Source organism: Papio anubis, chromosome 16 (assembly GCF_008728515.1).
Source record: "Papio anubis isolate 15944 chromosome 16, Panubis1.0, whole genome shotgun sequence".
NCBI lineage: Eukaryota > Metazoa > Chordata > Mammalia > Primates > Cercopithecidae > Papio > Papio anubis.
The window spans coordinates 60,190,728-60,213,525 of NC_044991.1; the positions used below are offsets into that span (position 1 = coordinate 60,190,728).

The following is a 22,798-nucleotide window of genomic DNA, read 5'->3' on the forward strand; positions in this document are numbered from 1 at the left end:
CGGACGGGTGGTTGGATGGATGGTTGGTTGGATGGATGGATATATGGCTTGCTGGGTGTTTGCATGACAGATGGATAATAGATAGATGGAAAGATAGTAGGGTGAATGTATGAATGGATAAAAGAATAAATAAGAAGGGGGAGGGCCGGGCGCGGTGGCTCAAGCCTGTAATCCCAGCACTTTGGGAGGCAGATTGGATCGAGGTCAGGAGAATCGAGACCATCCTGGCTGACCACGGTGGAAACCCGTCTCTACTAAAAATCGAAAACAGCCCCTGAGGCCGAGGTGTGGCCTGTAGTCCCAGCTACTCGGGGAGGCTGAGAGCGGAAGAATGGCGTAAACCTGGGAGGTGGAGGCTTGCAGTGAGAGCTGAGATCTGGCCACTGCGACCAGCCCTGGCGGTGACAGAGACTCGTCTCAAAAAAGAAGGGGGAGAATGAGTAGACAGAGGGAATAGATGGAGTGACGAATGAATGAGTGAATGCTGGAGAGAGTTCCTCAGAGCCTACCTGCTCCCAGTTTGGTGTTTTTGTGGGAATCCCCATTACCCATCTACCTGATGCTCAATTTGTCAATCCCACCTTGGGAGTTAATTAGACATCCATTCTCTGAAACAGTGTGTTTAATGGGTCTGCTTTATGTCACAAGATTCATTTCCATCTGAAAAACTCAAAAGGTGGTATCTGGAATTCTGGACCGTGCCTTACTGTGTGACTTTGGCTGGCTTCCCCCGTCTCTGGGTCCCAGGGTCCTGAGATAACTCTTGGCTAGGGCTGCCTAGTGCCACCTGCCAGCCAGGATGGTGGCGCCTAGCCACATCCGCATCTGCACTTTCTCCTCCGCAGGGAAGCAGTGCCAGCATGTGGACGGCGTGGTGTGTGGCCACACTGTCTGTGGCAGCTGTGTGTGGCACCCGCCAAGAGACAAACACAGTCCTCAGGGTGACCAAAGATGTGCTGAGCAGTGGTGAGTCCAGCCCCGAAGGGGTGAGGGTTGGCACAGGGCAAGCAGGGCAGCTCTGCCAACTCTGAAATACCCAGGGACCTCCTCCTCCTGGCAGAGTCCACATCGGGTGGCTGGGTGAATTCTACTCTCTGGGCCTTAGTTTCCCCTTTTTCTTTTGGCTATCATTTCCTGAGCACCTACTATGTGCCAAGCACCATGCTGGTGACTTTATGCTTATTCTTTAGAGGCAACAGAGAACAGTGATTAAGGGCCCTAGATCAGTCTTTGTGGGGTTCAAATCCTGACTGTATGACTTTAAGATCGTAACTTGAGTTCCCTGAGCCTCAGTTTCTTCATCTGTAAAATAGGTGTAATTATGGTCTCCATCTCAGAGAGCTGATATGAGAATGAAATGAAATGACCTTTTGAAAACTTAGGACAGCTCCTGGGACTTAGAAGTCCCTCAAAAGTGGGAGCTATGATTATTCCTGCTTCCAATTCTTAGGAGCTTGCTTTTGTCATCTGGTATGTGAGGACACACTTTCATACTTTCTCCCTCAACACTCATCCCAGGCTATCACGAGCATAAAAAAATGAGATTGTTTCCTATCTAAGTGATCTCTGAGTGCCTAACAGGCCTCAATATTTCAATCCACCAGATGGGGACACTTCTGGCCTTGGCTATTTCCCAGGAATCAGTTGTGATAATACATAAAAAAGTTGGGTTTTTTTTTTTTTTTTTTTTTTTGAGATACAGAGTTTCACTCTTGTTGCCCAGGCTGGAGTGCAGTGGTGCGATCTCGGCTCACTGCAACTCTGCCTCCCCGCTTCAAGTGATTATCCTGCCTCAGCCTCCCGAGTAGCTGGGATTACAGGTGCCCGCCACCACACCTGAGTACATTTTAGTAGAGATGGGGTTTCCTGTCTTGGCCAGACTGGTCTCGAACTCCTGACCTCATGATCCACCCCTCCTATCTCAAAGTGCTGGGATTAGAATTTGTGAGCCGCCGCCTGGCCTGGGGATTGATTTTTTTTTTTTTGAGGCGGAGTCTCAGCTCTGTCCTCAGGCTGGAGTGCAGTGGCAGGATCTCAGCTCACTGCAACTCCGCCTCCCGGGTTCACATGCATTCTCCTGCCTCAGCCTCCCGAGTAGCTGGGACTACAGGCCACCACCTACGCCCGGCCCAAGTTTTGTATTTTAGTAGGAGGCAGGGGTTTCACTGTGTTAGCCAGGATGGTCTCGATCTCTGACTCGTGATCCACCAGTCTCGGCCTCCCCAAAGTGCTGGGATTACAGGCTTGAGCCACCCGGCGTCCAGGCATGAAGTTGATTTTTTAAAGCTGTAAAGAGCAGAGCACTTAGAAGGGAGGGCGATGAAGAAAATCCATGAAGGGCTGGCTGGCTGATGTCCAAATCTAGTTAAAGTGAGACCAGACAAAACCCAGCAGAAAATGAGCTGGCCAGGATGCTAGGGCTAGATCAGCCTGGAGAGGTCCTCCTGTTCAGCCTCTGCACTTCGCTGGTGGGAAAAGTGAGGCCCAGGGAACTGAGCAACACTGCGAGGTGCTGCCTGGGGGCTGGAGGTGGAAAGAAGGGAGGAACCCTGGACTGATGCCCTTGCCTCTCTGCAGCTATTTCGGGCACCCTGCAGCGAAGCAATAGTCTCCACTCAGCCCTGAGAGAGGTGCCCTTGGGTAAAGCCCGTGGTGATGGTGGTGGGCCTTTCCTGGGCGGTCTGCTTGGTGGAAGCGGAAGTGGAGGTGGTGGGGGAGGTGGTCTCCTGGGGGGCCTGCTTGGTGGTGGGGGTGGAGGGGGTGGCAGTGGCAGCAGTGGTGGAGGGCTGCTGGGTGGCAGTGGTGGGGGGTTGCTGGGTGGCAGTACTGGGGGGCTGTTGGGTGGCAGTGGTGGCGGTCTTCTGGGTGGTGGCCAACACCATTACAATGACTACAGACGCACTGAATTACCCCGAGGTGTTGGTGGTATTCCCTACAATGACTTCCCTGTCCGAGGACCCCCCCCAGTATATACCAACGGCAAACAGCTTGGTGGTTATTACGCGTATGGTCACATTGAGGCCAAAGACAACACTGCTCAGCTGGGGGGCCAATACCGATATGGTGAGATCCCTGAGACCGACGAAAGCATCAGGGACCTCCGAAACAGCGGCTATCGCAGTGCCGAGAATGCATATGGCAGCCACAGGGGCCTCAGGCGATACAGGTCAGCTGAGCGGGCGGCACCTGTGGGCAGGCTTCACCGGCGAGAGCTGCGGCCTGGAGAAATCCCACCTGGAGTCGCCACTGGGGCGCTGGGCCCAGGTGGTTTGCTGGGCACTGGAGGCATGCTGGCAGCCGATGGCATCCTGGTAGGCCAAGGTGGCCTGCTCGGTGGAGGCGGTCTCCTTGGTGACGGAGGACTTCTTGGAGGAGGGGGTGTCCTGGGCGTGCTCGGCGAGGGTGGCATCCTCAGCACCGTGCAAGGCATCACAGGGTAAGGAGGGGACAGGTTCTCTCCAGAAAGCCCCCGTGCACCTCCAAACGGGGATGATCACTCCCTGAAGCTGGAGTTGTGGGAGGGAAGGTCTTCAGAGCCCCACACGCTTCAGGGCTTGGCCTCAGGATTGGACGTCTTAAGAGCCCCAAGTTGCATGGTTTGGGTCTTGGCATGAAACAGTCCTAAGTTTGACCCAGTTCAACTTTTCATGTTTGTGTGTCACTTTGGGCCATTGGTATCATCTCTCTGAGTCTCAGTTTCCTCATCTATAGAATGGTCATAGTAATACAGTGTAGTGGAAAAGACCCAGAAGATTTTAAAACTATACATATATATCATAAGTTCTGTTATGCTCAGCCTGCTCCTCATAGTCAATATTTAATTTAACAACTATTCAGAGCTCCTACTATGTGCAGGGTACTGTGTTGGCACTGGGGACGTGACCCAATGGTAAGCCAAGAAAAGACACATTCCCTGTCTCTATGGAGCTTGCAGGCTGATGGGGTACGTGGGCATTGATAAGAAGCCTAAAAATAAACATACAGTTTCGACAGTGGCAAGAAGTTCATGGAGAAATAAGAATCTCTATAACAGGGCAGCTCACCTACCTAGGGAGGTCAAGGGAGGCTTCCTGGAGGAAGAGGACCTTAAGTTGAAATCTGAAAAATGTATAGGAGGCAATTAAGCAAGAGGAACTTACATGTATCGGAGGGAACCAGGCAAGAGGGGCAGGGATGAGCAGAGGGAGGGAGTGGCATCTTGACATGCAGAAAAGATTCAAAGGAAATATATGGAATGCACACAGCGGGCCTCTGGGCATTGGGATTACGGGTCGTGGCATTTTTGCCTTAATTTTTCTGTTTTCCACATTCTGTCCTTGAACTGCGGGTGTCTAGCGTCTTTAGAGTCAGGAGGAACAGTTGGGGAGCAGAGAAAAGGGGTGTAGGGGAGGGTGCTCGGGTGAGCGGGTGGTAGTTGGAGTGGCGTTCTTCCCACCGCTCTGTGTCCCGAGCAGGCTGCATATCGTGGAGCTGACCCTCCCTCAAGTGTCTGTGCGGCTCCTGCCCGGCGTGGGTGTCTACCTGAGTTTGTACACCTGTGTGGCCATCAACGGGAAGAGGTGTGTGCCCTTGGCCCTGGAGGGGTCCCCACCACCCTATGGCACAGCCTCTGTATCCATAACACAGAGGCTAGGAAGACCTAAACTTTTGCCAGCGTATGCCCACAGACTTGGACCAGAGGCCATCTGTCAGCTGTGAAAACAGCCTAGCGCAGTGGTTAAGATCTGGGAGGCTGGGCCAGGCGTGGTGGCTTACGCCTGTCATCCCAGCACTTTGGGAAGCTGAGGTAGGCAGATCACCTAAGCTCAGGAGTTTGAGACCAGCCTGGCCAATATGGTGAAACCCCGTCTGTACTAAAAATACAAAAATGGGATCGGCGTGGTGGCAGGTGCCCTGTAGTTGCAGCTACTTGGAAGGCTGAGGCAGGAGAATCGCTTGAACCCAGGAGGCGGAGGTTGCAGTGAGCCGAGACCTCGCCATTACACTCCAACCTGGGCAAGAAGAGGGAAACTCCATCTCAAAATAACTAAATAAATAAGTGAATCTGGGAGGCTGGAGTCAGATGATAGCTTGGGTTCAAATCCTGACTCTCCCATAAGCTATGTGACCTTGGGCCAGTTCCCCAATGTCACCTCAGTGTCTTCACTGGCAATGCGATAATGAGGTCACCCCCTTTTCCAGGTGACCGTGGCTGTAAGTGGGGAAAGGCAAGCAAAATGCCTCCTGGAATAGGGCCTTCCATGCACGAGGTGCTGACTAGAGGACCTCAGAGGGTGGGCTTCTATGTGGACTTATCCGTGTGGGATGAGGTCGTGTTCACCAAGCTAGGCGATTGGGGGTCACCTTGGAAACCAGAATGTGTGCTGAGCCCCGTTCCCAGGCTTTGAAGCTCATGGGCTGAGGGGGAGATAGACTTGTTCACATGTGACTTGAGGGACCAGGGAAGACTTCTGGTTTGGGTTCCTTAGAGATGAACAAGTTTCATAACAGACAGCAGGAGCAGCAAGGACAGGCCTGGGCAAGGGAGGGCTCCTGGTGGCTGGGGGTTGACTCATGGTCTCCCTGGCCCCTTGGCCTCCTCCAGTCTCATTGGCTTCCTGGACATCGCAGTGGAAGTGAACATCACAGCCAAGGTCCGGTTGACCATGGAACGCACGGGTTATCCTCGGCTGGTCATTGAGCGATGTGACACCCTCCTAGGGGGCATCAAAGTCAAGCTGCTGCGAGGGTGAGTGCCAGCCAGCAGTGGAGTGCCTTGGGGATTGCTGGAGTGGTCTGTCTTTGGCACACAACATTGCATTCACTTACCCACAGGCACTGGGGTGGGCAGGATGATGATGCTGTGGGGTGGTGAGCACTCATGCTGAGCCGGCTGCACTGTCACCTCTGTTCCTGACCTAGTACATGCCTGATGGGAATTCATGGGCTGCCCCTCCAAACCCAGGATGGGGCCTTCGACCAGCCTGGAAAATATGTCATTGTGACACACATTCCAGCTTTGAAAACGCTTCGATCTGAATGGTCAGGAGCATGCCCGAGACTCACATCTCAGTTTCACGGTTCCTTGCTGTGTGATTTTGGGTAGCTCTGTTGCCCTCTCTGAGCTCCAGTTTCTTCATCTGTGAAATGGGGTAATTCTTTTTCCTTCGGGAATTGAGATAATGAATGGAAAACAGTGCATCAGCTGGGACATCTTGAGAGCTGATGAACATACGTCCAACAGGGGTTGTGTGTGCATTGGTGCCCCAGATTGCAGGAGCATTTCCCACTTGGTTCTGCCGAATTCAACCCTGGTGAGGGGATGAGACTTTTCCTATGACATGCTCCTTACAAAATGTCCAACTCTCCACCCTCTGGGAAAGTGGTGTCAAGTGTCCGTGTACTGGCCAGCATGCTGTCCCCAGGTGGTGGTCCTGGAGGAGGACACACTCAGAGCGGAGTCTCTTTCTCTTCACTCCCTGCCCTCTTCTTTGGCTTCTCTCTTGGAGGCCTCCGACCCTGCTTCTTCCTCTCCATTATTATCCATCTTCTGGCCCAGTCCCCCCAGCCCTTCAAACTCATTGTACAACTTGAACCCCAAACCTTCTGATTCCTGTGGGCTTCTCAGAGGCTTTACTTCTGCTTCAGAGAGAATGAAGGCAAAGAAAATCAGTTCCCAGGGCCCAGGCAAGGAGAGAAGGTGAGCGAAACCCATGGAAACCTCACAGATTTTTAAATTCGCATTTTCACTAGGAAGTATATACTTGGTAATACACGGTTCACAAACATAAAGTGACAAAAAGGCACAGAGCACAGGGCTTCCTCCTATCCCGCCTCCCTCTGCCTACCTCCCACCAAGCTCACCAGTTATTCATCTCTCAACTCTCCTTCCAGTTTCTTTGTACACATGAAACAAATATGAACATAGAGTCTCATCTCCCCTCCTCCTTTTATGCAAAGGGACACATACTATAAACACTGTTTTACACTTGACTTTTTTTCATTTACCCTATTGGGAGAATTTCCTGCATCCAAACATTGAGAGCTTCCTTGTTTAACTTTTTACAGCTGCGTAATATTCCATTGCCTGGATGCGCCATCACTTATTTGGCCGGTCCTCTATTGTTGGATATAATTTGCCTAATCTTGTGCCCTGACAAGTAAGGTCACAATGATTAACCTTTTACATATGTTATTTCGCAGGAGGGTTGATGAACCCGTTGGATAATTTCCCAGAAGAGGAAGAGTTTGTGCCCTGAATGTACATAAAGCAAAGTCCAACTATCCCCTCAACACACACACACAGACACACACACACACACACACGAAAGCACGCATGCATACACACACATATATATTCTTAAGGCCCTTATCATCTAAGGAGAGGTGGAACCAGGATAAGCCCCTCAAGGTGAATCCACTTAAAAGGGAGAAATGCATAGTTAGCTTTGGAAGAAACATTCTAATTAGGGCTTTATCTCAAGAAATTCTTTGCTTTGCTGAATTGGCGCAGGGCTGAACAATCAGCCACAACCTCAGAAGGGGGGACCCAGGCAGTGTTCGGAGGCGAGAGACGGAAAGCAGTTCTCAAGAGGTTCAGCTGTCAGGGACACTTTGGTGTAGGATGGTCATGCTTCCTTCATCTCCTTATCACTGCAGGTCCCTGGAAACAAATTCTTAGACCAAAAATCTGTCTGTCCATCTATATGTCTTGTCTATCCTCTATTTTCCTCCTTAACTAACAGGTTGGGAGGGTTAGTTAAGAGCTGGGTGCAGTTGTGTGCACCTGTAGTCCCAGATACTCAGGAGGCTGAGGCAGGAGGATTTCTTGAGCCCAGGAGTTCAAGGCTGCAGTGAGTGGAGATCCTACCACTACACTCCAGCCTGGGCAACAAACTGAGACTGTCTCAAAATAAAAGAAGAGCAGCATGGGTTACTTCTGTGGACCTCGGCCTCCTTGTCTGTAAAATGGATCACCTCTCCCAATTGTTTTAGCACTAACTATCCATCCTCTCTTGTGGACCACATGAGCGCATTTTATTGGCCAGTATTTCTCCTTCCCTCCTTCCATAAACATTTATTGAGCACCTACTATGTACTAGATACTGAGTTAGATGCTTACATAAATAAACACATTCATTTTCGCTTGGCGAGGACAATATAGGGTTGCAGCAAATTTGAAGATCAGATCAGCAGGTGGGACTGACTTTTGCAGTTGAAAATCAGCAACATTACAACCTGGGTCTGACCCATTGTAAAGCTCCAGAAACTTCATTGATCGAATGAATTCATGAAAAGTCCAACAATTTGCCTGGGTGGCCTGTCTAGTCAGTCCAAGGTGAATGTACTCTGTCCTCCCAGCTTTCTGAACAATTTTCCAGCACTCCGAGTTTCTCACTGTTCAGAGCCTGGACTAGTGACCCGCAGGGTAGACAGCCTTGGCGAGGCCTGCATGGCTGCGAGCCTTGACCTCCTCCCGCTCCCGTCTCCTTAGGCTTCTCCCCAACCTCGTGGACAATTTAGTGAACCGAGTCCTGGCCGGCGTCCTCCCTGACTTGGTAAGAAGCTGTCCCAGGATGGGAGCAAGGGGCACAGGCTTCCCCCAGACCAAGGGGCCATAGTCCAGCCTCCATTCCTGGCGGCCTGCAGGTAACCCAGAGGGACAGAGAGAGCCAGGGCCTGGGGCATATTTTTGGAGGGTCTGGGAAGGACCCTGAGGAATACGAAGGGACAGATTAGTGAAGGGGTAAGGAGAGGGAGCTTGAGAATTGCATAGTTCCAGGTTTGAATCCCGGCTTGGGCACTTCCTAACCGGGTGACACGTTGCGTCACCTTTCTGAACCTCAATTTTCCCATCCGTAAGTGGGAATTAGAGACAGCCTTCCCCACAGGGCTGTGGCGAGTACAGTGCCTGGCACAGAGCAAGCAGTCAGTAAATTTTAGCTATCGTTACTCTTGCGTCCCCGACTCCCTTGCTCTGACTCCCTGCAACATCACCAAGGCTTTGTGCCGTTTCTCCCCTGCAGCTCTGCCCCATCGTGGACGTGGTACTGGGTCTTGTCAACGACCAGCTGGGCCTTGTGGATTGTAAGTCCTTCCTGCTTTGCTTCACTGGCCAACATCTACAAGTGCCTGCTCTGGGTGCAGCCCTGGGGAAGGCACTAAGGACCAGGTCCTTTCTGGGAGGAGGGCTCAACATGGTGGGAGCCACAGACCTGCCCTTAGTTAGGCCCTGGAAGTGACATGTGGCTAATGCCACAAGAGAGGTGCCACCTGGCTTTCACTCTTGCTCCCAAACACCCCCCTGAGTACCAGAGAGAGGAGCTTCCGCCGGGGTCTGGGAGGTAATGGCTCTGTCTTGGGAGTCAGGAAGCTGGGTTTGAGCCCCAGCTCTGCCCCGGCCGCTGTGTGAACTTGGAGAGACTCTTCCCACTTTTCTCATCTCTCAAATCTCTCAGTTCACAGAGGGGTTGGAGAGTGACTAGCAGGAGACACACTGTGGAGACTGACCAGGGCCTCAGAACCAGGCTCCACCACCATCTCAGACCCTAGATTTCTGAGTGAACATTCCTGAAAGCAAGCCCGCCCTGTGTGGCTGTGCCACTTGTGCAGTCCACTGTTCCAGGGACCTCCTTTCACATGGATTACAGTGGAACAGCAGTGCCTCGAGTTGTGCAGTGCACAGCCTCCACAGCCACACAGGGCAGCCCTCTCTGATAGTGCTCCCGTTTCTCTGGGACACTAGGCAGTCTGAGAATGGCTTTCCAAGACAGGAAAATCTCCTTCCCTTTGTGGCCAGAGATGAGGAGGGAAGAGCCCAGAAGCTGGAACTGTTCATTACACAGTCAAGGAAATGACAGATTCAACTAAGCACTGCATTGTGGAACCCTAAATTCCTTCCCTGGTGCACAGCACTTCAGAGTTTACAAAGCTTATCAACATCCAGGATATCATTGCACCCCCTCCCCCTGCCAACATAGTCCCAGAGGTTACAGTAAACCCATTTTACAGAAGAGGCAACTGAGGTTCAAAGAAGTGCAATGACTTGCTTGGGTTCACACAGCAAGGAAGAGGCAGAGCTGGGATTTAAACCCAGAACTGTTGCTCTTTTCATGGTGTCTGGAGCTGGAGCCTGGGCCTAACTTGTCCACCCCCAGCCCCAGTATACAAAGAGGGAAGGCATCTGGATGGTGAGGGGACCTCCCCGTGACCCTCTTCTTTGCCTGCAGCTCTGATTCCTCTGGGGATATTGGGAAGCGTCCAATACACCTTCTCCAGCCTCCCGCTTGTGACCGGGGAATTCCTGGAGCTGGACCTCAACGTGAGTGTCTGGGGTTCAGGGCAAGGTGTGGTGGCCCTCCTCCCAAAGGCAGGAGTATCAGCGAGGACCTCCCAGGGCTTCTGTGAATGCCTGGGAAGCAACACGTGACAGGACCCTTTCTGATTAGAAGAAGGCCTTCTCGGAGCTGTGTTAGAAAACATAATCATAGCCAGCATTCCAAATGCTTACTGTGTGCCAGGCTCGTTCTGCATGCTTTGTGTCGATTAACTCAGCCTATCCTCACAGCAACCATATGAGGGAGGCACATCTTATTGAGGAAACTGAGGCACAGAGAGGTTAAATCACTTGCCCAAGGTCACACAGCTAATAAATGTGGACCTGAGATCTGAACCCAGGTAATCAAACTACTAGGTGCTAAAAGAGCTGCTGCTGTGGGATTGGGTGTGCTGGAGGAATAAATGTGGACAGAGGTATGCTAGTAAGCATTCAACCATCAGCTCTCCATGATTTTATTAAAAAGTCCTGATTTGTAGCATTGGCCAGTTTCCATGGTATCAAAACTCCCACCATGGACAGCTTCAAGTTACCAACGTGATGTCAGTGAATGCAGAGTTGGGAAGAGATGTGTGAAATCTGACCTTGTGAGCTGGTATGAGCTGGCTTCTCCAGCACTGGCCTGCATCCGGCCCCTAATTTTGTATGGGGCACACACACATATATACTTTCCCTAGGCTTCACGAACACAGACGCCTCCATACTTGCTCCAGCAGATACAGAGATGCAGGTGCACATCCGTGCCCCCGTGTATATAGGCGCACCTGTGCATGCATATATATTTCCAGCCCCTGTGCATGCACACCTAATATATTCAAAAACATACATCCGTTCAAGAGAGATTCATTGGTCACCCATTGTATGCCAGCCTCTGGGCTGAGTGCTGGAGGTACAGTGATGAACAAGACAAAGTATCTGCCCTGATGGAGATTAGAATGTTTTGGAGAGGACAGACCGTAAAAAAAAATCACTCAAACAAATATACAGTTCTAAATCATGAGCACGGTGATCAAGGATCTGAGGCTATCAGAGCTTAAAGCAGGGAATATATGATCCACCCAGGGAGGTCAAGGAGGGCTTCCTGGAGGAGGTGACATTTCAACTGAGAGCTGCCAAATGAGTGGAACTTAACAAGAGAAGAATGTGGGGAAGGGAATATCCTGTGGGAAGGCCCCACGGTGGGGGTGGTGGTGCTGCGGGGAGACTGACAAGGCCCTGGTGGCTATACAGGGGGAAGGTGAGAGGCAGAGTGGCTTGGAGGCTGGAGAGGTCTCATGGAGCGGATCACCCAGCACTTTATAGGCTGTGAAGAGGAGTCTGGTCTTTGGAGGGTAGACATACATTGTGCAGATGCATACACATGCTAGTTCATCACTGCAGGGCTGAGTTTGGAGAGGATCTGTCATACTGTGGCTGTAATTGTAAGTGACCATGAAACAGGAACTGCAAAATGTTCCATTGCATCATAAACTGGAGGAAAGTTGGGACCATACATCAAAGAGCCACTCAGACTCAGTGGGTTTAACCAAAAATGGCTGCCTGGAGGCAGATTCAGGGCCTCACTCCAGCCTTCAGTTCCCTTCTTTCCATCTTCTCCCTCCGCATGACCCCTTTCTTCTCCTCTCCCCCAGACGCTGGTTGGGGAAGCTGGAGGAGGGCTCATCGACTACCCACTGGGGCGGCCAGCTGTGTCTCCCAAACCGATGCCAGAGCTGCCTCCCATGGGTGACAACACCAAGTCCCAACTGGCCATGTCTGCCGACTTCCTGGGCTCAGTGCTGACTCTGCTGCAGAAGCAACGCGCTCTAGACCTGGACGTCACCAATGGCATGGTGAGTCACAGCCCCGCCGGGGGGAGGTGGGGGGCAGCACACAGCTGCCAGTGACCCTTCTCAGTCCCCACACTTGGGGAATTTGCTGTGAAGTGAGAACTGTAGATGGTCCACCCCTTGGCTCACCTCCAGCTCGTGGGTGTGCATCCGTTATGTCAGCGCTGGCCAAAGTGTGGGGCTTGGGAGGATTTCAGGTGGTCCACAGACCAAATCTCACGATGAGAAAGTTGCTCCCTATTCAATTTTATTTAATTTTATTTCAATTGTTTTTTAAAAGCATAACATATATTCACATATGTGTACCTCAATATAAATGTTTAGAATGTTTTCATTTGGTAAACACTAATACATAAGTAATGAAATGATACATAACAAAATACCACCCTTAGGCATGCCCCAGAGTCATTTTCTTTCCAAACCTTTTCTTTCAAAGACTTTCAAGCCTTCAGAAAAGTTGCAAAATGCTACAACTGATGGACATATATCCTTCACTTAGATCCATTAGTTAAAATTTTTTGCCCACAGTTAGCCTATATACCTATGTGTCAGCATGCTGTAGTGCACCATCGCATTTGTCCATCAGCAACGCGGCACGGTACATATCCATCTACATATCCACCAATCCCTCCATCCACCATCCATCCACCAACCACCACCATTCCATCCACCGTTCATCCATCTATCCATCAATCTGTTTATCCATCCATCCATCCACCTATCCACTCACTCACCAACCCATCCACCATCAATCCATTCATCCATCCACTCATCAACCCACCCATCCATCCATCAACCATCCATCTATCCATCCATCCACCTATCCATCATCCACCCACCCATTTACTCATCAACTCATCCATCCATCTATATCCAGTATTAATCCATCCATCAATCATCCATCCTGTCCATCATCCGCCTATCCGTTCACGCACCCGCCGTTTGCTCATCCCGGCTCATCCATCCGTCTGCTCATCCAGCCCGTCGTCTGTCATCCAAGCGCGTCCGTCTGTCCGTCATCCGCATCCGCTCACTGGCCACCGTTTATCGTCAGCTCGTCCATCCCGTCTGCTCGTCCAATCGCCCATCATCCATCCAGGCCCGTGTCTATCCCGTCCATCCGCACAATCCATCATCCGCCGCCCGTCCCGCCATCGGCCCATCATCCAAACCATCATCCACCATCCATCCATCCATATCCACCACCACCCATCCATCCACCAATCTATCCACCTCTATCCATTTATCTATCCATCCACCCAACCATCTGCCCATCTATCCACCCATTTATTCAATTTCCTCCATCCATTCATCTATCCATCCATCCATCCACCAATCCATCCATCCATTTATATATCCATCCACCCCTCACCCATTATCAATCTATCTGTCTGTCTTTCTCTCTGTCTGCCTGTCTGTCTGTCTACCCATCTATCCTATCTGTTGTTGAGCAATTTGAGTTTTCGGAGACATCATGACATTTCATTCCATAAACTTCACTGTGTATCTCCTAAGAAGAAGACATTCTCCACAAAACCATCATACAAATGATGCCAACATTTGCTTCCATTAAGAAAAAAGTCTCCACTTGGTGTCCATATATAGTTAGCTCTCTCTTGCACTTGTCATTGTCCCCTTTTTAACTAAGAGAGAACAGAGCTCATGCCCAAAGCTCTCCACAGACAATGATATCCATGCAGAAGGTAATGGCATTCTTTTGTTTTTATTGTATTTGGTTTTACAGTGGCCCTCTCTTTGTGTCAAGTGTACTGGCTTTCCATTTTGAGTATTTGAGGTCTTAAGAAGTAAGCCAATTTAAAGAAGATGCTAAGTAAATAATAGTACGGGTGGTTCAAGGATGTGGCAGAGGTCATGAATTCAGTGGACACTGAGTTATGCAAATGGACTTGATGCTGCTCTCCTTGTTTTAATAAGGAATAATATTTTTTATTTTGAGACAGAGGCTTGCTGTGTCACCCAGGCTGTAGTGCAGTGTCGCAATGTCGGCTCACTGCAATATCCATCTCCTGGGTTCAAGCAATTCTCCTGCCTCAGCCTCCCGAGTAGCTGGGATTACAGGCATGTGCCATCACGCCCAGCTAACTTTTGTATTTTTAGTAGAGGTGGGGTTTTCACCATGTTGGCCAGGCTGGTCTTGAACTCCTGACCTCAAGTGATCCACCCGCCTCGGCCTCCCAAAGTGCTGAGATTACAGGCATAAGCCACCATTCTCGGCCAATAATAACATTTTTAGAGGAGAAATATTCAGGTTTTGCCTGCTGTTCTTTGAGACACTCCTTGGTTAGCTTAAGTCAGCCCTGGCCACTTAATCACAAACCAGCTACCATGATCTATGTATGGCAATGATGGCTGGATAGGCAGGACCTCCCCAAGGGTCTTTAAGGGAGAGAAGATGCCCTGCTGAGTGTCGTAAAGCAAGTAGGAGTTTAATCACTGTATTAGCGATTTCTGTCTCCATTAGGCTATTAATTAGCAATTAATAGCCTCCAGGAGTCACATGGCCCTTCTTCTTGTCCTGTAGTTTGAAGAGCTTCCTCCACTTACCACAACCACACTGGGAGCCCTGATCCCCAAGGTATGTAAGGTGGGCAGTTCCCATTGCCTTCAGCCTCATTCTCTATCTTGTTGTTTGAGAAACTGGATTGGAAGGGAAGATGCTCAGTGCTGGAGTGGGGTGCTCTCCCCACAACCCCTGCTTGGGAGTGCAGTGACAGTGACAAGGGCTTGCAGGCTAGAATCCCATGGGTGGGGAGGGGGACACAGAAGGTTGAGGTGGAAAGACCCTGAATTCTGTGGGTGGGCCAGCCTGCATAGGCCTAATCCTAGCCTGGCCACTTCCCTTGCTGTGTGACTTTGGGGAAGAGTCTTAACATCTCTGAGCCTTAGCTTCCTCATCTGTCAAAAAAGGCTGCTGATACCTATTCCATAGGTTATCACAGGAAGGTAAATGAGATGATGCATATAAAGGTGTCAACACGGGCCAGGCACACTCAGGTGCACAGTAGCTTAGAGGGAAGAGCCAGCCCTTTGGAACAGGCAGACATGAGTCAGCACATCCCAGTCATATGACCTTAGGCACACAATTCCTCTCTCTGAGCCTCAGTTTTCTCATCTGGAAAAACGGGGTAACCATGTTCACTTCAGAGGGTGGCTGTGGACCTGGAGTCTGCACCAAGGCAAGGAGCAGGCATTTGATCAATGTGAACTATTATTACTGTTGTTAATAATTACAAATTATTTCTTTTTAAAAAAAGAGCAAGAGTGCTTTGGTCTAATCAGTGACCATACACAGTTCTGGTCCCATGTCTGGTTCTGGCCTATTACCTTGCACCTGGGAGCAAAGTGCTCTGTACCTAGTAAGGGTTATGCAGGTGTGAAGGACAGCTGCAATCTATAGCCTTTTTAGACGTTTTTCACCTCTTTTCTGCCTGCCCTGTTTAGTCCTGGGTGGAATTCAGAGGCTCGAGGGGAAGATCAAACTCAACACATGGTCACTATTGCCCTCATGTGGCTGCAAATTGAACACCAGACGCATCATTCTCTAAGGTGGTAACAGTGGCAGCTCCAGCTAGCAGGTGGACCCCTCAATCGACTGGACCTTTTATTTACTGGGTCACTTCCTATGTGCACTGCACTTTACAGCTTATGAAATTGTTTTTTTAGAGTATACTTTTTCTTTTTTTGAGACAGAGTCTTGCTGTGTTGCCCAGGCTGGAATGCAGTGGCACAATCTCGGCTTTCTGCAAACTCCGCCTCCTGGGTTCAAGCAATTCTCCTACCTCAGCCTCCTGAGTAGCTGGGATTACAGGTGCTCACCACCACGCCTGGCTAATTTTGCATTTTGAGTAGAGACGGGGTTTCGCCATGTTGGCCAGGCTGGTCTCGAACTCCTGACCTCAAGTGATCTGCCCACCTCAGCCTCCCAAAGTGCTGGGAGTACAGGCATGAGCCACAGCGCCCAGTCAGAATATACTTTTTCATTTGGTTCTAATTGTTCCCTCTCTCCACAGGACCAGAGAGGAGGAGCACAGCATTTACAGATGGGGAAACAGAGGCTCAGAGGGGTCACATGATGAGGCGGTAGCAGAGCTGGGGTAGAAGAGGGACTCAGTCCTCAGTGGCGCTGGGCCTGCAGCAGGGGGAATTCAGGCTGGACACAGCAATGTGTCCTGGAGACCCGGGCTGCACAGAGTCACCAGGGGAGGGGACTTCTTTCTATTTCTTTGAAAGCAATATTGTGGTTTTGCCCATTTCTCTATGGTCAGTTAACATAGTTAAGAAGTGTATTCCTTAAAGTATGTATTTTGGTAAGTCAATTATTTGGCAAATGTGGCAAACTGCCATTTTGTGAATTGTCCCTTTAGTAAATTAGTTTTCAGGGAATCAATCTGCAGCAAACAAGCTCAAGTCCCTCCAGCAATCTAGGCCCAGGGGCAGCCAGTGGCTTGCCTGGGACCTGCCTGTGGGATTTCCCAGGCGTGGACTTCTCATTTCAGGAACAGTGTTCAGAGGCAGTGGGAGGGCCTGGGCTCCCAGCCCACAGACGTGCACTGAAATCTTCACTTTCCTCCTGGCCTTGGACAATTTCCTTGGCATTCCCCTCGGAGGCCCCATTTTCTCATCTGTAATGTGAAGGAAAAAAATTACCCCATGGGTAGTTGTAATGATTGAATGAAATTAAGAATGTCCGTTCAGCACCTGGCCGGCATCCCTGGGAGACCCCATTTCACTCAGTACCAAGTTTGGAGCATTCCCAGGTGTGAGGCATTGAGCCTGAATTTTGCCGGCATGATCACAGTTATTTCTCATAGTGACCCCGTGTGCAAGGCTCAGAGAGGGCAGCCCCTTGCCCAGTTCTCACAGTGGGTCAGTGGCTTTGCCTGTGGTTTGTTCGTTGAACCCAAGCAGCATGTGACCCTGGTGCTCTGTGTTTAGAGGTTGGCTGATAACTCCCTGGGTACCTCCTATGCTAAGGCCCCCCCCCCCCCACCTGGCCTGGTGCCTGCCCACAGGTGTTCCAGCAGTACCCCGAGTCCTGCCCACTTATCATCAGGATCCAGGTGCCGAACCCACCATCTGTGACGCTGCAGAAGGACAAGGCACTGGTGAAGGTGTTGGCCACTGCCGAGGTCATGGTCTCCCTGCCCAACGACGTGGAGACTACCATCTGCCTCATTGACGTGGTGAGTGTCTGGAGGTACTGGTGGCCCCAAGCTGGGCCTCAAGACAGGACCACGTGGTCTCCTGGAGCCCAAAGGCCCCTTCAAATCCCCTCTATTTCCACCTTTATGACTATGGGCCCAACTTTGGGGCCAGAGGCGCTAACCCAAATCTAGCCTTTACCACTTCCAGCTACGTGACTTTGGGCGTCACTCTCTGTCTCTGGACTAGAATCTTAACTCTCTTGCCAGCCTTGCACAATTTCCTTGGCATTTCCCTCTGAGCCCCAGTTTTCTCATTTGCAACATGGAGAAAAAATACCACATGGGGTTGTCGTGATGATTGAATGAAATTAAGACTGATTTTCTCCTCTGTCACAGGGGGATGGCAGTAGGGGCATCTAAGTAAGATGCTCAGAGCAGTGCCTGACATACCTGAAAGGCTGCCAAAGTGTTAGCTGATATTATTCTCACAGGTTATATATACCCCAGTGTGTGGCCAAACCAGTCTTGGTCATTCATTCGGCAATATTTATTGAGCACCTACTATGTGTTATGCTTTCTACTTGACACTGGGGAAAGGGGAAACGAGACATGTGGTGCCTGCTCTCTTGTCCCTGGTACCTAGCAGGGGACAGATACAAATACAATAATTTTCACAATTATTTCATAGAAAGGAATCCTCTTAAAATGTGAACCATGGCTGGGCACGGTGGCTCACACCTGTAAACCCAGCTCTTTGAGAGGCTGAGATGGGTGGATCACTTGAGGCCAGGAGTTTGAGACCAGCCTGGTCAACATGGTGAAACTCTGTCTCTACTAAAAATACAAAAATTAGCCAGATGTGGTGGCGCACACCTGTAGTCCCAGCTACTCGGGAGGCTGAAGCACGAGAATCACTTGAACCCAGGAGGCGGAGGCTGCAGTGAGCCGAGATTGTGCCACTGTGCTCCAGCCTGGACGACAGAGCAAGACTCCATCTCAAAAAAAAAAAAAAAAAAAAAAAAGTGAACCATGTTTCTCTTCTGCATTCCTTCAGTTCTGAAATAAAAGCCCATCTCCTGGCAATGGCCCACAAAGTCCTCATGACCATCCCCTCATCACCTCTGAGCTCCTCCGTGTTCCTCCAACATGTCAGGCACTGTCTGACCTCAGGACTTTTGCACATGCTGTTTCCTCTGCCTGGGATGCTCTTCCCCCAAGTATCAGGTATCTGCATGGTCACTCCCTTACTTCCTTTTTTTGTTTTTTTTTCTTTGAGGCGGAGTCTCACTCTGTCTAGCTTAAGGCCTAGCACATAGTAGATGCTCAGTAAACACTGCTCAGAGGAATGTGTTAAGCTGTGTTAAATGCCATTTCCCCCTCCATGGTTAAGGCTTCAGGCTTCAGACTCAGACACTTGGGACTTTGGTCCCACCTGCTGTCTTCCTGCTAGTCCCTCCTACTCCAGAGCTCGAGACCAAATGAGCCACCTCTAGCTGGGAACCAGGTGCTCCAGGCGGGAGCATGCCAAGCCACAGAGTGTGGGGGTTCTTGTCCGGGCCTTATAAGACGGGAGGTTTAAAGGGTGGATTCTAGCCCATGAGTGGGAATGACTGTCCCAATCTATCCTCCATTCATCAGCCTCTACTGTGTGGAGATTTTCCATCAGCAGCCCAGAGGTTTGTGTGAGCCAGCCCGGCACCCTGCAGTGACTCCTGCTGTCCCAGGGATGCGGCCCTGACTCCTCCCCAGCCCACAGCTCTGCCTGGTTTGGCCCCATTTCACTGCAGCCTCACGAACCCTTTTACCTCCTTGCTCTCTGGCCTCCTGTCTACCACTCTAATGCCAACCTCTTTCCTGCCTCTGGGCCTTTGCCCATGCCCTCCCCACTGCCTGGATTACTCTCCCACCCTCTTTCCGTCTGGCCAAGTCCTACATACCCTTCAGTCCTCAGTTCAAAACACCGTCTCCCATGCCAGCTTACACCCCTGCCCATGCACCCAGAGCCCCCAGTTCTTCATCAGGCCAATCATCGAGGTCTTTGTTATCTAATAACATCACCTGAATCTGTTGGGAGCTTACTGTTTTCTCACAAAGCCAACTTTTAAATTCAATTTATTTTGGGTGGGAGACAGGGAAGGAAAAAGGGATTTTCCTACAAAAAGGCCTCTTACTTGGAGAGAGAGAGAGAGATGAGCCTGAGCCTTTTATATCCTCTCCTGGGGGATGAGACAGTTATGATTGGCAGTGGTGATACCCAATCTCATCATCTAAAGCGAGTTTCATAGGCTACGAGCCACTCCCCACCCACTCTGAGGCATTGCAGAGACACCTGGTAAACACCCCCTATAAATCATGGGGATTCTGTGACATTTGCCTTCCTGAGAAGTGTTCACTCAGCCCTTACGTTTGCAACATTAACTTGCAAACGATAGTTAATGTTGTCAACTTATTATTGCAAACTCCTTCCCTCCAGAGGGGGTGCAAATCCATTACATGGTGAGTGTTAGCCAGGAGTCTCATGCTTGTAAAAGGAGGTCTGACCCAGGCCTCGGGGAACAACCTGCCATCACGCTCAGGATTAACGAAGCCCTAGCTAGCATAGGGCACACAAGGAGCCCTCCGCAAGCACTGGCCAAGACATGATGGCAGTGACGTCTTTCTCCTTTCCTTTCCCTCCAGGACACAGAACTCTTAGCCTCATTTTCCGTAGAAGGAGATAAACTCATGATTGATGCCAAACTGGACAAGTAAGGGGCTATGCTGCCTTGGGGTCCTGGTGGTGCTGGTGCTGCTCACGGAGGAGCCACCAGGGAGCGGGTGGAGGTCTCCTGTGTGGCCATCAGGGCTGGGTAAACCCAAAGAGCTGCAAAGGTGACAATGGCTCATGCCTGCCAAGACCATTGTCACAAGCCAGGCAAGGTGGGTGAAGCCATGAACTTAGAAAGAAACTACTGCCAAAATCAACAATGTCAGTAATAATAATGATGCTAGGGGGTGGGCACAGTAGCTCATGCCTGTAGTCTCGGTGCTGTGGGAGGCCACAGCTGGAGGATTGATTGAGGCCAGGAGTTTGAGACTAGACTGAGAAACACAGCAAGACAACATCTCTACAAAAATAGAAAAATTAGCTGGGCATAGGTGCACACCTGTTGTCCTAGAAAAAATTAGCCGGGCATGGTATCATGTGCCTGTAATCCCAGCTACTCGGGAGGCTGAGGCAGGAGCTCAGGAGCTCGAGGTTGTGGTGAGCTATGATTGTGCCACTGCACTCCAGCCTGGGCAACAGAGCGAGACCCTGTCTCTAAGTAACAGCGATGATGAGGAGGAGGAGGATGGGGAGGAGGAGGGTGCTGGTGATGAGGACGTACCAGACTCTGCTCTATATACTGGAAGTGTATGTATTATCTTGTTTCTCCCCTCCGATGGTACCAGTGGAAGTCAGGGCTATTATTCTCCCTTTGTAGGGAAAAAACTAGGGCTGGAAACAGTGGATTTACTGACCCAGGGCCACCCAGCAAGTACATAGAGGGGCTGTGAGCCAACCCAGTTTCGTGTGACCTGCTGCATTGGCTGGGTACCATCATGCGCTTTGGAGCCAAGCAATATGGGTTCAAATCCTGACGTGACCACTAACGGGCTGTGTGATATTGGCCAACCAACTTCACCTGTAAGCCTCAGCTTTCTCATCTGCAAATGGGGATAATAGTCACTACCTCATAAGAGTCATAAAAAGAATAGTTATTATTCATTGGATGCTTTCTGTGTGCCACGTATTTGGCTAAGTCCTAGGTGTGTCTTCATTTAATTCTTTCTTTTTCTTTTCTTTTGAGCCAGGGGCTCACTCTGTTGCCCAAGCTAGTGCGCAGTCATAGCTCACTGCAGCCTTGACCTCCCCAGCTCAAGCGATCCTCCTACCTCAGCCTCCCAAGTAGCTGGGCTTACAGGCATGCGCCACCACACCCCACTAATTTTTGTATTTCTAGTAGAGACAGGGTTTCACCATGTTGGCCAGCCTGGTCTTGAATTCCTGGGCTCAAGTGATCTGCCCACCTCAGCCTTCCAAAGTTTTGGGATTACGGGTGTGAGCCACTGCACCCGGCCTTCCTTTAATTCTTGATACCAGCCTATGGAAATAAGTACTATCATTATTTCCCTTTCAAGATGAAATGAGGTCATATGTAAAATTTTTAGCACGTGACTAGATCATTGTAAGCTTTTCTTTTACAACCAATATGTCTTAAGCCCACAAATGGCAGTTACTCATGATTAAGATAGTGCACATCAGAGACATCCAGGAGTTCCCAAGGAGGAAAGATTCAGCCTGTGGCCTGGATAAGGAGTAGGCGCCAGCTGTGCAAGAGTTGGGGGTTTCCTGCAGAGACAGCAGCACAGGCAAGCTTTGCAGAGAGGAAAAGGGCACAGATACTGTGGGGTGCAGTGCCTGAGGGGGAGAGAGGGCTGGGTGACGAAGTCAGGAAGAAGAAAACATGTCTGAAGTGGAGAGTCTTCTTTCCTTAGAAGGTGCCTTTATTTTCCTCCTGCTGGACAATTCTCAAAAGCCCCGAAGGATTTCCACCCCATGGGCAAGCCTGGTCTGGCCTCTCTCGGGTTGGACTGTCAGTTGCAGCAAGATTCAGGTGCAGCAAGACGGAGGCCCTTACAGAGCAGAGCGAGACCTCAAACCCCGGGCTCAGCCTCCTGTCTCAGAACAGCACAATAGTGAGAGTGCAGGTTCAGGGTGTGAGACCTGGGCTATCCCTCCCTGGCTCTGTGGCTGCAGTAAGCTACCCTGGAGCCTCAGGCTCCTGCTCCACTGGATGGCTGGAAGGATTACACGAGGTGGTGGCGATCACTCATGCGCATATGGCAGGGCCTCTGGAGCAGCGCTTTACAGGAATACCCTCTTTAGTCCTAGCAGCCACCCACTTTGCAGATGAAGAAACTGAGGCATAGAAAGGTAAAGTACTTTGACTAAGGTCACAAAGCTAGTAGGTGGCAAAGCTATGATTTGAGCCTTCTCTGTGTGGTGCATGAAGCCCTGGGCATGGTGTCTGATGTGTAGTTAGCGCTGAGCATGTAAGAGCCAGCGTTGTTCTTATTAGATCGCTGCAGATGGAGAGTGATCGTGAGGATAGGGGAGGGGCTTCTCACAATTTGTTGCAATGCAAGAGCCTTATGATTTTCAGGCAATCCCTGCTTCTCACAGGCTGTTTTCTTCATCCACAGGACCAGCCTCAACCTCAGAACCTCAAGTGTGGGCAGCTTTGATGTAAGTACCATGGTCAGGTCCCAGGGCGAGATCTTCTGGGAAGGAGCCCAGGACAGGCCTTCCGGGAATGGTGTTCCCGCGAGGCCGGCTGGGCACAGGGAGTTTGTCCATTCCAAAGGGCTCCCGTCAACACTCTCAGCCCTCATTATGCAAATGGACAGATGGAGAAACTGAGGCCCACAAGGCAAGTGAGGGGTAGAGGACAGACTTGCAGCTCCTT

General features: G+C 50.5%; 1 protein-coding gene across 2 annotated transcripts in view; it reads left to right on the top strand.

Annotated features, from left to right (window-relative positions):
* The first annotated feature begins 516 nt into the window (after positions 1-516).
* Positions 517-22,798, top strand: part of BPIFB4 (BPI fold containing family B member 4) — a 30,682-nt gene continuing 8,400 nt past the window's right edge. The window contains exons 1-13 of one of the 2 annotated variants that reach the window (XM_021921130.2): positions 517-966; positions 2,578-2,640; positions 2,917-3,436; positions 4,455-4,559; positions 5,585-5,728; positions 8,474-8,537; positions 9,006-9,066; positions 10,209-10,300; positions 11,947-12,147; positions 14,687-14,740; positions 17,178-17,348; positions 19,989-20,056; positions 22,536-22,578. In XM_021921130.2, the coding sequence (XP_021776822.2) occupies positions 861-966; positions 2,578-2,640; positions 2,917-3,436; positions 4,455-4,559; positions 5,585-5,728; positions 8,474-8,537; positions 9,006-9,066; positions 10,209-10,300; positions 11,947-12,147; positions 14,687-14,740; positions 17,178-17,348; positions 19,989-20,056; positions 22,536-22,578 (1,692 nt within the window). In that variant the 5' untranslated portion in view covers positions 517-860. The remainder of the gene's footprint in view (positions 967-2,577; positions 2,641-2,916; positions 3,437-4,454; positions 4,560-5,584; positions 5,729-8,473; positions 8,538-9,005; positions 9,067-10,208; positions 10,301-11,946; positions 12,148-14,686; positions 14,741-17,177; positions 17,349-19,988; positions 20,057-22,535; positions 22,579-22,798) is intronic. The other variant, XM_021921131.2, reaches the window with a different exon arrangement.